The 13201-nt window shown below is 34.6% G+C and overlaps 2 protein-coding genes across 4 annotated transcripts in view; both read right to left on the bottom strand.

Annotated features, from left to right (window-relative positions):
* LOC127853811 (organic cation transporter protein-like) overlaps positions 1-13201 on the bottom strand; it is a 289143-nt gene that overhangs the window by 250277 nt on the left and 25665 nt on the right. The window lies entirely within an intron of this gene.
* LOC127853818 (uncharacterized) overlaps positions 1-13201 on the bottom strand; it is a 289097-nt gene that overhangs the window by 273850 nt on the left and 2046 nt on the right. Inside the window, exons 2-3 of one of the 2 annotated variants that reach the window (XR_008036761.1) lie at positions 11245-11394; positions 5450-7048 (exon numbers count right to left, since the gene is read on the bottom strand). Coding sequence is in view for 1 of the 2 variants with exons in the window: in XM_052388609.1 (XP_052244569.1) it covers positions 6864-7048; positions 11245-11394 (335 nt within the window). In the remaining variant the exon portion in view is untranslated. Of the gene's footprint in view, positions 1-4785; positions 7049-11244; positions 11395-13201 lie in introns of those variants that run through there. The other variant, XM_052388609.1, reaches the window with a different exon arrangement.

Genomic DNA, 13201 nt, shown 5'->3' with positions numbered 1-13201 from the left:
ATTTTGGAAATAAATTGATCTAATTTAGAAGGATGGGAGAGTCCACTAGGCATAAATGGGTTAAAATACCGCTAGAACGACTTTATTAGCTTCCGTGCTGGAACTATTGTAGCACACCTTACTAAAAATACAATTATGGCCTCATTAACTTCTTGCACGAATGAAGCCGAATGCGAATGTAGGAACCAATCCAAGCTTTAAGTCCAGGGCTAAGGAAGTTCGCGATGACCAGGTTAATATTGATGGTCAGGTTAATATTGTTGAGCTTAATTGCGTTTATATATGTACATGTATAAACAAATAATTTTCCTCAACTCTCCTACGCAGGACTGCATTTATAATGTCGTGCTAGGTAGCATTCTTAAAAAAAAAAACGATTTGTTTGGTTTCCTCGTGTTGTTTGTGTTTACATTTTATTTGGCCAAATATATAGCTAGAGCGTTATTTCGCACATATTATGCGAATGTATTAACGACCACATAACGGTATTATTGTGCATATGCGTTGTCTTATTATTCCATTTAAAGAAAATATAGTATACAATTGTTTATTTTGGAATATATATCTGCTAATAAATATATTACATTTTGTTGTCATGTTTTGAGTTATCATTTATTTTATTGTCAATTAAAATAAGTTTTACATAACAGTCGGTACTGTTGCGATACGAAAATAAACGGGTAATAAAAGCACGAATTTAGGGGCACTAAACCATAGTATAGTATCAACATCTGATTCTAACTTCAAATCAAGCCGTTTCTGTAAAATATTTGCCTATAGCTTGGAGATTTAGGTCCATTTCTCAGAACAATATTGCAAACTTGTAAGCAAGCACCAAACTTTCAATGAATGTACTTTAATTTGTGCTCTTTCAAAAAAAAAACGTTAGCCACCAAACAAAATAACAAGGCGGCCATTTATTTCCAAAATGTCGGCCGCATAATTTTTTATACATCGACCGTTCATGGGTTTTGTTTTCTTGTTGTATTCTTGTTTGTGATGATAGAGGTTTCCCGATTGATTTTGAACAGTTATTGCTATGTGACTAAACATTTGAAGACTTTCATAATCAAGAATTACCTCAAGACCGTTTGCTCGGCTATTCTATCACTTGGATACTATAATTTTCAGCTCTTGTCAGTCACCAGCACACTAACATTACCAGTAGCATTACGCCGATAAATGGTTGATATGTATAGTTTGAAGCATTCTATGAATATACGAGCTATCAATTATGTCGATTGATTGGTTTTATATATACATCTTCAATGACGTCAAATCAATGGGCGGATTAAGATTCTGCACATTCACCCACAAATTGTTAAAATAACAATAAACTTCTTATTGATAGATTTTATGAAAAAGACTGGGTATCTAAAGTGGTTAAATAAAAATGTATCGGTACAATGTGTTTACGATATTTAATATGTAAAAGCTGCGGTTTTACTGTGACATAATGTTACTATATATGCGTGTTATATAGCCATTATAAATGAAGCATGCACCATAAAATGGTTTCATGGCTGAATAAAAGTATCACTAACATATTTGTCGTATTGAAACTGATTATATCTACATGCGATAAGAATGCGAATTCCAAAACCACATCGCGACATGTAAAACCACCACATTGAAATCAACATTCTAAACTCGCGCAATTTAGGTGTCTGTTTTCTCTACGACTCTGCAGTTTAATCGGGGATAAACATTATGTACAACGTTTTACGTATTAATCATGGCATTCTATACGACTCTGCAGTTTAATCGGGGATGAACATTATGTTCAACGTTTAACATATTAATCATGGCGTCATGAGCACTTGAATTTAATACTGGTAAACTACGTTTGTATGCTGTCTTTGTTGCTTTTTGTCGAAAATGCACTACATCTTGGAATCAAATCGTGTCAATTTGATGACGTTCAACCTGTGTTCTGATAACAATGCTCATCGTACAAGGTCAGTAACAAGCCGTTTAAACAGATGTGTGTGTAAATTCGTATAACACGTGCTTTTAATTAAATACTATATCTAACAAACAAACGGATTAGCGCTATTACTATAAGTGATCATAACCATGAAATAGCGCGTCAACAAATACCTACCAAATACCGTCATAGCCTTTACACTGTTAAACAGAGGTTTGGCAACTGGATATTGCCTTGTAACTGAAAACTAGGATGTGATGATGTTTAATGAAACGCAAGGCGCATTGTTGTCTATCTTACACCTGCGTTTGATATAAAGCAAACATGACATATATCATTGTCCTTCACAATTGTTTCTATACAAAAGCCCATTAACATATCTTAAATTGTTTGTTACATGTAAACGTTACCACAGTCACTCATCGTATATTATTCACATTCGAGATACCGTTTTCCTCTTTCGTATAATATATTCGACAGTGAAAAGTTGATAGATAGATATATAGTTTCATCTTGTTTCTATTTATGTCAATATGAATATCGTTTTATTTGCATGATTTATTTTTGGAATTGGTTTATGTAGTTCACATATATTAAACACTTAATGTAAAATATTCAGAACATGTAAATTCAATGACATGAACCATAATACTATTTATATGTAACAAATGTGTATATGTAAGTATTAAGACAATGTACTTTGTATAAGTCTGAATAAATTATCTGTCTTTCTGTCTGTCTGTCTATGTAAATACCATTACCATTCATCAGATTAATGACTGTGGAGAAATAATGTAATGACTTGCTTACAATTTGCATATAAAGAATACACATTACAAGGGAATAAATAAGGAAGAACTTTTCCCAACCTGTATTGTGATCATGAACATGGGACTTGGGTCTTTCATGTAGTACTCTATTATGTCTCACTTTGATATTGCCCCCTTCTGCAAATTCTATTAAAACAGCCTCCTGCTCTGTTCAGAGGGTTATCATAAAACTAACATTTTCCATACCAGCGTATAAAATAAGATAACATATAGCCACCATGTCACACTGGACCAATGAGACTAAAAAGAGGATTGATGAAATGACTCAGATAGGGTGGGAAAGAGACACTAAGGTACATAATCATTTGAAACATCGTCATGACTGAAATTAAATAACAAGTCAAGTAGTTGCACCAGGTTTATTATGTGTATCATGTTGCATTACGCGTCACCTAAACATCCATATATTAACAGTATCAATGTAAAACTTGAATTGTCGTGATTTTGATTCCGTAGTCTAGAACTGATTAATGTAATCAGAGCAGGATGTGCGTACAATGATTTCTAAAAAACCAACTGCAACTGTTTGGCTGTAGCAATATTACTGACTAATACTGTGACATCTCATATGTTTACTATTCAGCAGGATACATATTGGCCACAGCTATGAATTGTTTCCGACACAATCAATTAGATTTTTGCATGGTTAATGTTCCAGTTTTAAATGACAACATTCCTAAGAGACATATACTTTCCAATTCGTTCACTATGCGAATTATTCAACTTACATTACCTTTCACTTAGTTATACATTTAAAAAACAATCATATTTTTTCACGAACTACTCAAAACGTTAACAAGGATTTTCCAAAAATACTATTAATTGGTTTCAAAATATAATGTTAGCTGAAAATCGCTATTGGTTAGCAGAATTTTTCAAAACGGTTATGTAAATGTAGGTATGCCAAATTGTTGTTAAAGATAGTTATTTATCAAAGAATATTACTCGGCTATGCTTAATTATACTTATCTAATAGTTTTTTGATATGGTTTGTGTGTTTGTTTTGTAGGAGTTTTGATCACATTCAATTTCCTACCGTTAATCAATAATGTGTTTATTCAAGCTGAGTTAAAACTTTATTTGACTCATAGAATATATTGCAGTAACAGCTTAAAAAACTTTCTTTTAATAATGACTTTGTTCGGTACTATTATAACTGTGTGTGTCACACACGCGCTGGTCTGCAATATCGAAATATACATGTCCTATCACATTTACCTGTATTTCACCGCGAACCACCGAGGCCGCGGTGGTCAACCGTGTGACCGATTTCCCGATAACGCCCGCGGTGCTCACCCACTGTCACCGCGATTTTATCATGATGTTTCACCTTCTGATCACGGTGATTGTCCACGCTTGCAAAAAATTGTCTACGGTGGGACTGTGTTTTAGGCAGAAATCGCGCTAGACGTAGTGTATATATATATATATATATATATATATATATATATATATATATATATATATATATATATATATATATATATATATATATATATATATATATATATATATATATATATATATATATATATAACTCTAAGCTCTACAAGCGTTGATTGTCTCATACACTAATAATCATGTCAAAAATAACCAAATACTACTATTTTAAGATAAACTCAACTTGGATATCAATACTGAGACCGGAAACGGCTGCCATATTGAAAAAAAATCGACACCATCTTCTATCTTCGGGTGGCTCAAAGGTTGTTATTAAAAACGCTCATCAAACTGAGTGTTCATACCGAATTGCATGTTTCATTACTGATGTTCTAGATTATTTTGCATAATTATGTAAGCTGCCCAACTTGTACACATAAATTGAGACCAGAAATGGCGGCCATCTTGTAACTGGACGCCATTTTGAATGTTTGACTTACTTAAGGAGTTTATCAAAAGTGTGTATCAAACTTAGTGTTTATACCAAATGTCATGCTAAATTGAGGATTTGCACAATTTGTACGCACAGCTGCTTAAGATATACCCAACATGGCTGTATAGATAGATAGATTTATTTCGGTATCATGGTGCAAACACAATCAACAAACATGTTGTATTCATAAAATAATGCATAAAATACAAACATGAGAATTAAAGATTCTCTGAATCGGAAATGGCGGACATCTAGAAAATGACCGCCATTTTGAATTTTTGAATGGCTAACGATTTCTATCAAAAGTGCATATCAAACTGAGTGTTCATGCAAAATTTCATGCTTGCTTACAGATTTGCAAGATTTTTATGCTAATTCTCCGAGCTACTATACATGTTTTTCGTGAAGATTTTTCTGTGTCAAATTATCTTGTAGACGACTACTGACTACCCTTTCTACAATCTTTGAAATAAAGACATTTTTAATACGCGTTTAAGGTAATTCTATCTACAATGTGCTTTTTAATTGAGGATGAATATGAGACGTTTTAAATGTCAGGTGGAAGTTTAGAGTGATATTAGACGCATTTTTCACTGTTGAATTTAGCTGAAGAGAATGAACAGGTCAAAAGAGTTAGTTAAAATGTGGTAACTGAATGTTATCTGAAACTCATCTTGCTACCAGTTGTTTATAAACATATATATTATATTCGATAGTTTACGTGACTAACCCAGTCCTGTAAGCTTAACTAGCCGAGCGGAACTGCCGCGTATTTACGAAAGAGAAACGATTTGAGTCTTTAAGTCAATTCACTGACACCTCATTTATAACATATCTTTGAAGAAGTATGGCCAAAGATGTGGTTGAGAGAGACACGAAGGTAAATTTATTCACAATTTCAGAATTGTCATAAGTTTCCGCGGTGTGCACTAGATTTTGAACTAACCAAAACATACGTCAAAACGAAAGTACGGTTGATATTCAAATGCATTATCATTTTTCTCTTTCCGGGATATTGTTTTAGTATGTTGATGCTGCATTAACAAATATAAGTGTATGTGAAGTGAAAACACCAAAAATTAACAACGGTTGCGATAGACACCTATATAATGCTAGATGCGACTTATATCACTTTAAATCGCCTGTAATAATAATATGTTTGTCTATTAGTGCAGGTTAAGACATGAAATAAGGCATTCCTCTTGAAGAAACTCCTGTTATTAAAGCTGCTACAGTACATATGGTCGGGCGAAACACCTTGTGTGAAATCTCAAGAAAACATAATTCATCGCGATGAGGTCAATGAAAAATCATTAAGTAGTATGTAGCAATGGCTCTTTAATGGAAAGGCAAGGACTTTTTGGTATCTGAGAAATATTATTAAGACCGTTCATGCAAAGTCGATTTCTTATTTAAATGTAAGATAATAATGTTACGATTTATGTTAATAAGCGTTTTATTTATCGATTTTTAACTCGATCAGCATATACAGGGTGCAGACTCACGTGACGTTGTGGGGTTCACAATTAAACCTGTATGGATTTTAACACACCGGTAAGAATTTCAACTTCATAAAGACACTTTTTATGCTGCTTATGGCGATATGAAATACATCAGAATAACGTTATTTAATAAGCCTTGTGTTCTTGGCCTGTGTACAGCATTCATGTACGCGCTTATGCTTCACGCAACGTGAACGTTTGGCACCGATTTCAGACGTATTTAAGCATTTATTCTTAAATCTTAAGATATCGGCACACACTGGAAGAAAAACAGTCTTTTATGCACAAAATATTTTTTTAAATGTATTTCAATACTTATTAAGTTCTTAACGGTGTGTTTTTATTCTGTTCAGCCCGTGTGAAAACCCCTGAAAAACCGTTAATCCTGCACCCGGATATAGCCACTTTTAAAATCCAGCCCGTAACTCATCATAAGTTTCCATTTTCATTTAAGTGAAGAAAATATACATGAAGCGACAACTAACTTCAAAATAGATGTGTCAACTAAAAAAAAGAAACCTTAATGCTTGACCAAAAAATTGAAAGAGAAATTTATGTAACAAAATAGAATATACAACGGCTCTCCAAAACGCATGTTAACAATGACATTATACATTCTTATACATCGATCAACTAAAAATTGTAGTTAAATAGTATTTTTCTGGATGAACAAAACTATATGAATATATAGTTAAGTATAAATAGCGCAAATTCACTAGTTTCACAAGTTTTCAAGCGAACCGCGTGAATTGAATGTCCTGCATGTCCTGCGTGTCCTTTCTAGCTAACAAGTAAAGTATCCCGCTGATTATGCTTATCAATCCGGCCACGATACACAACGCGAACCCCACGTGATAGTAATAGCCCGCAATGGTCTCGGATGCGAACACTATGCACCCCGCTAGAGCCATAATACCTGAAACAAAAGCATCTTCACCATCTTGATCATGGTGATAATTATGATTATCATAATCATCATCATGATCATCATCATCATCATAAGCATGATCATCATCGTCATCATCGTCAACGTCATTACCATAATCATCAAAATTATCATCACCATCACCATCATCATCAGCAGCAGCAGCAGCATCAGCATCAGCATCATCATCATCATCATCACCATCACCATCATCATCATCATCATCATCATCATCATCATCATCATCATCATCATCACCATAATCGTCCTCATCACCATCACCATCGTCATTGTCATCGTCATCGTCGTCGTCGTTGTCGACGACGTCGTCTTCGTCGTCGTCGTCTTCATCGTCGTCATCGTCATAACCATAATAATCATCACCGTCATCATAATCACTAATAGCAGCAATCATAGGGGATGGTATAAACTATGATAAATTAGACAACACCAAAACTGATATTACTTAAAGTGTGATTAACCGATTTATATATGTGTTAATTTGTAATATACTGATCAAAATATGTTAAAATAACACAAAATAAGCAAGACAAATTACACATTGAAGACAAATTTCATAAAATGCAGCAAAGACAAATTAGCGCCCCGAGCCGATTGTGACGACGATATTTGGTACATATTTTCCTACAATAACCGAAGCATTCGTCCTTTTATTAGGATCGGAGTTAGTGTTTGCGTGTCGTATGAATACGTATCGTGAGGAAACAAAATGGTGTCTTTGTGTCGTATGAACGAATCTGCACTTAAACTAAATTTAGATTCACATCGTACACGCATGATATACATGATATGCATGCTGGCGAATTCGACTGTACATACATTTTCGATTTCAGAATTAAATGTCTGGCTTATTTTACATTTTTCGACACATGTTCTTTCTTTTATTTTAATTTATATTGAAATATATGTATAATAAGTTTTTAAACCTTTTATATAAATTCATAAACATTGACAAAATCGTTCAATCTCACTTTAAGTGTGACCGTTTGTTCATTCTGATGGTTTACTAACGTTTCGGTATAGGATTTCTTAACATTAAAACCGCTTATTCAAATTATTTTCCTTTATTTTGTCTTCCTTATTCGTGTTCACTAAAAACGCATATATATATATTATGGACGTCATGCTTCACATGGCTGAAATTAAGTTATGGAGAAATATAGCTATTTTAACAGGAAGTCTGCTTATTTAAATAATGGTTATTTAATTTCTCTTCCTTATTCATGTTCACTTAACACGCTCACATATGTAATGGACCTCATGCTACCCATGGTGGAATATCATATATGGAGAAACATACTGTTTTTAAAGGAAGTCATTTTTGCGAAATTCAAGATTCGTTGAGCATGAAAGCGGCTATGCGGTTTAAATGATTTGCAAAACGATAAGATGTTAATGTCAAATTTGGCTTTTTATATCCCCATTACGGGTAATGGGGGCTATTTAGGAGTCACTTTGTCGGTCGGTCTGTCGGTCTGTCAGTCTGTCTATCCCGAAAATAAGCTTGTCCGGGCCATGACTATGTCGTTCATTGAGGGATTTCAAAATCATTTGGCACATTTTTTCACCATCATTGGACGGTGTGTTGCGCGAAAGAATTACGTGAATATCTCCAAGGTCAAGGTCACACTTTGAGGTCAAAGCTCAAAAATGGCCATAAATGAGCTCATCCGGGCAATAACTATGTCGTTCATTGTGAGATTTCTAAATCATTTGGCACATTTTTTCTCCATCATTAGACAGTGTGTCGCGCGAAAGAATTATGTCGATATCTCCAAAGTCAATGTCACACTTTGATGTCAAAGGTCAAACATGGCCATAAATGGGCTTGTCCGGGCCATAACTCCCTTGTTCATTGAAAGATTTCAAAATCATTTGGCACATTTGTTTGCCATCATTGGACGGTGTGTCGCGCGAAAGAATTATGTCGATATCTCCAAAGTCAATGTCACACTTTGATGTCAAAGGTCAAACATGGCCATAAATGGGCTTGTCCGGGCCATAACTCCCTTGTTCATTGAAAGATTTCAAAATCATTTGGCACATTTGTTTGCCATCATTGGACGGTGTGTCGCGCGAAAGAAGTACGTCGATATCTCGAAGGTCAATGTCACACTTTGAGGTCAAAGGTCAAAAATGGCCAATAATGAGCTTGTCCGGGCCATAACTCTCTTGTTCATTGAGAGATTTCAAAAGCATTTGGCACATTTGTTTGCCATCATTGGACGGTGTGTCGCGCGAAAGAAGTACGTCGATATCTCCAAGGTCAAGGTCACACTTTGAGGTCAAAGGTCAAAAAGGCCATAAATGAGCTTGTCCGGGCCATTACTCTGTCGTTCAATGTGAGATTTCAAAATCATTTGGCACATTTGTTCGCCATTATTGGACAGTGTGTGGCGCAAAAGAACGACACTGATATCTCAAAGGTCAAGGTCACACTTTGAGGTCAAAGGTCAAAAGTGGCCATAAATGAGCTTGTCCGGGCCATAACTCTGTTGTTCATTTAGAGTTTTCAAAATAATTTGGCACATTTGTTCGCCATCATTGGACTTTTTAACTTTAATAATATGTTATTGCATTTTCTTACATACATGCATTCATACAAATATACATATGGTGCATTCTGCATATAGTAGATAAACTCATTGGATGGTTTGTCCCGCAAAAGAATGACATCGATATCTCAAAGGTCAAGGTCACACTTTGAGGTCAAAGGTCAAAAATGGCCTTAATGAGCTTGTCCAGGCCATAACTATGTTGTTCATTGTGAGATTTAAAAATACATTTGTTCACCATCATAAGACGGTGTGTAGCGCGAAAGAATTATGTCGATATCTCCAAGGTAAAGGTCACACTTTGAGGTCAAGGTCATGCATGGCCATAAATGAGCTTGTCAAGGCCATTACTCTATCGTTCAATGTGTGATTTCAAAATCATTTGGCACATTTGTTCGCCATCATTTGACAGTGTGTCGCGCGAAAGAATGACACTGATATATCAAAGGTAAGGTCACACTTTGAGGTCAAAGGTCAAAAACGGCCATAAATGAGCATGTCCGGGCCATAACTCTGTTGTTCATTTAGAGATTTCAAAATAATTATACACCCATTACCATTGGTAATGGGGGCTATAAAGGAGTCACTTTGTTGGTCGGTCTGTCGGTCAAAAACTAGGTCACGGGGTCACTTAGTGCGTTTTAAACCGAAAGTTTGTCCGGACCATAACTATGTCATTTATCGTTAGATTTTCAATCATTTGGTACATTTGTTCACCATCATTGGACGGTGTGAAGCGCGAAAGAATTACGTCGATATGTTCAATGTCAAGGTCACATCCTACGTTCAAAGGTCAAATGCTTGTCCGGGCCATAACTATGTCGTTCATTGAGGGATTTGAAAATCATTTGGCAAATTTGTTAACAATCATTGGACGGTGTGTGGCGCGAAAGAATTACGTCGATATCTCCAAGGTCAAGGTCACACTTTGAGTTCAGAGGTCAAAAATGGCCATACATCAGCTTGTCCGGGCCATACCTTTGTCGTTCATTGTGAGATTTAATTCATTGTGAGATTTAAAAATGACATTGTACATTAATTTTGTTTACAGTTATTGGACGGCGTGTCATGCGAAAGAATTCAAGAGTTCAAAGGTCAAAATGGCCATAAATGATAATCGCATAATAATTCTTAACAATCGCCATTAATTAGCTTCTCCTGTTTTGTGAAGACAGCATAACAAATATTCTATGTCAATGCAGCATGTGGGGGTATACGTCACGTCTTTGACAAAGCTTTAGTTATTACATTGACAATTCTGCAATCACTTTGTACCGTTAGTTTAACATATGGTGATTGACTGCTTCGACTTATTCTGCTCTGTTCGATAAGTTGTGTTTTACATTTTGCAGTCTGTGTCGGAAGTCCATCGATTTAATGTGTGTCCCACGGACAGATGCTCGCCAATCGGTTGACAATTAGTGCACACCCTTTAAATTGTTACCATGGGTTAGAAGCAGTTTGACGTTATACGATGCCCATAAGATTGTTTTAAGCCCGTTCAAAACGAAAGCATGCGGAAAGTGAGCTTAGCTTGCGGAGAGAATAGTGGCCAAAGATAAAATGTATGCCGTGATATGAATAAAATAACCACGATCCGGAAGGTAATACCTGCTAAGATGCATATGACTCCTGATTCTCTCGTGGTGTAAACGACTGTTGGGGTGTGTATGACAGTCCGTACGACTCCATATATTGTTGAGCTGAACATCAGGATTGAGGCCCCGATCTCAATGTACCCCGCCTCTATAATGTATCTGGCTGAAATTCGGAAGACATCCTGTGTTACTCTTATTACATTTGTTTTATGTCACTATGAATGTTTAGTTTGTTTTTTTGAAGTTTGCACTCATTGCATTATTATAAAGCCTAATTGGATAAAATCAACTGCATTAGTCAAGTCGAGCACATATTTAACATATATATATTTTCTGTTAAATTCAAATTCGTGTTTAAAATAAAAACGACAGTTTAAGAACAAATATTAACTAAAAATCCTTTTTTTTCTTTTTGTTTTTAATAAAAAATATTTGAAATGGAAATTTAAACTAAAGAATGTTGCGTTCTAAACTAAGATGTGATAATATAATTCGTACCCACTAATTGCAAATCATTTTCAAAATGATCGAAATTATTGAATCCACTATGTAACATAAATATTTTATTTATTAAATAATTAAATGATTAATGATGGTTACAATACATAGCAATAATAAATAACTTATACACAAATGATATCTATGTACAGTCAATCTTGTATTTAGAGACTACTAAAGGGAGTAACCAAAAGTGGTCTTTAAATAAAAAAAGGCCATTTGGGAAGAATGCGGACCTTCGTTTTTTAAAACCAGATGTAGGATTATCCCCTTTTGACACAATGATCTCAATTTTGGTAATTAAATGGACCTCAATACAAATAAAAAGAATAAAACAATGTTGTACTTTAAATGTGTTTTATTTGATTTATCTTATTCTAAAATTTATTAAAAACACGTAAATGGTTTGCACATAGAATTTGGGTTTTTCCGACTCCAAACTCATTTGCGATTTTACGTGCACTTTTACTCTTAGCCATTCCAATACCCGAATGTTTTCATTCAATCACTTTTTTTAAATTCTGCATGTAAGCTTATGGAGATCTGACTCGATTATGGTACATAGGAAAATAAATAAAACAGGCGCATTGTTTCTGCAATAAAATCGGCGATAAAGTTTGTCACTTAACATTCCAGATTGTAAACTATTTAAACCGTAGACTGTGCGCCAATACCTCACTGTATTAGTCAACACAAAACATTGATACGCAGTCTGCATTAACACCATCGGACGTTCCCCCACCCCCCAAGACGTTTCCTCCCCAGACGTTTCCCCCCATTTTAGTTTAAGTGCTGACGTTCCCCCGCCCTCAATTTTTTTTATATAATTGTTTGGTTGAAGTATAATATTGATTTATTATCAAAATGATTATTTTGTTTATGAAATCTTTAATGATTGACTTGTTATTATTATCATCCCCATTTTTAGGATTTTTCACGAATTTCAGAAACCCCTGCGAAATTATGATCCAGTGAAATAACGGATAAACGGATAAACGGAAAAATCAAACCTTTCAACTTTTTCATAAAGTATTAATCATATTATTATAAATACAAATTGCAATACCCGTTATAAGTATGGCAATATATTGTAATATGTGTTTTGCTGTATCGTTGCGCCCCTTAATATTATAAATCAGTTAAGCTTAAACCAAAACCCAATTATTTGTAACTGAACAGTAAAAGTCATTTTAGTAACAATAGTTATTATATATCTTCCTTTGAGCTTGAATGACTTTTTAGCTGAATGGAATTCGCTGGGGGAGAGATATCATGTTTAATGTATACAAGGCTATCAGCTCTACTCAAGGTCGTTTTTTTGCTTGTAACTGACATGATCAAAGAAGCACAAATAGTTTTGTGTGAAGACCATATTAAAGAACAATATGTTTGTTCACTTATGACTGCCTTTTGTTCGCTTATGTTTCTTTTTAAATTGGAATTTAAAACTGCAAAGTCATTTGAAACTGATA

Source organism: Dreissena polymorpha, chromosome 12 (genome assembly GCF_020536995.1).
Source record: "Dreissena polymorpha isolate Duluth1 chromosome 12, UMN_Dpol_1.0, whole genome shotgun sequence".
NCBI lineage: Eukaryota > Metazoa > Mollusca > Bivalvia > Myida > Dreissenidae > Dreissena > Dreissena polymorpha.
Note: the sequence above shows the minus strand (reverse complement) of the source record. Positions and strands in the feature narration are given on the sequence as shown.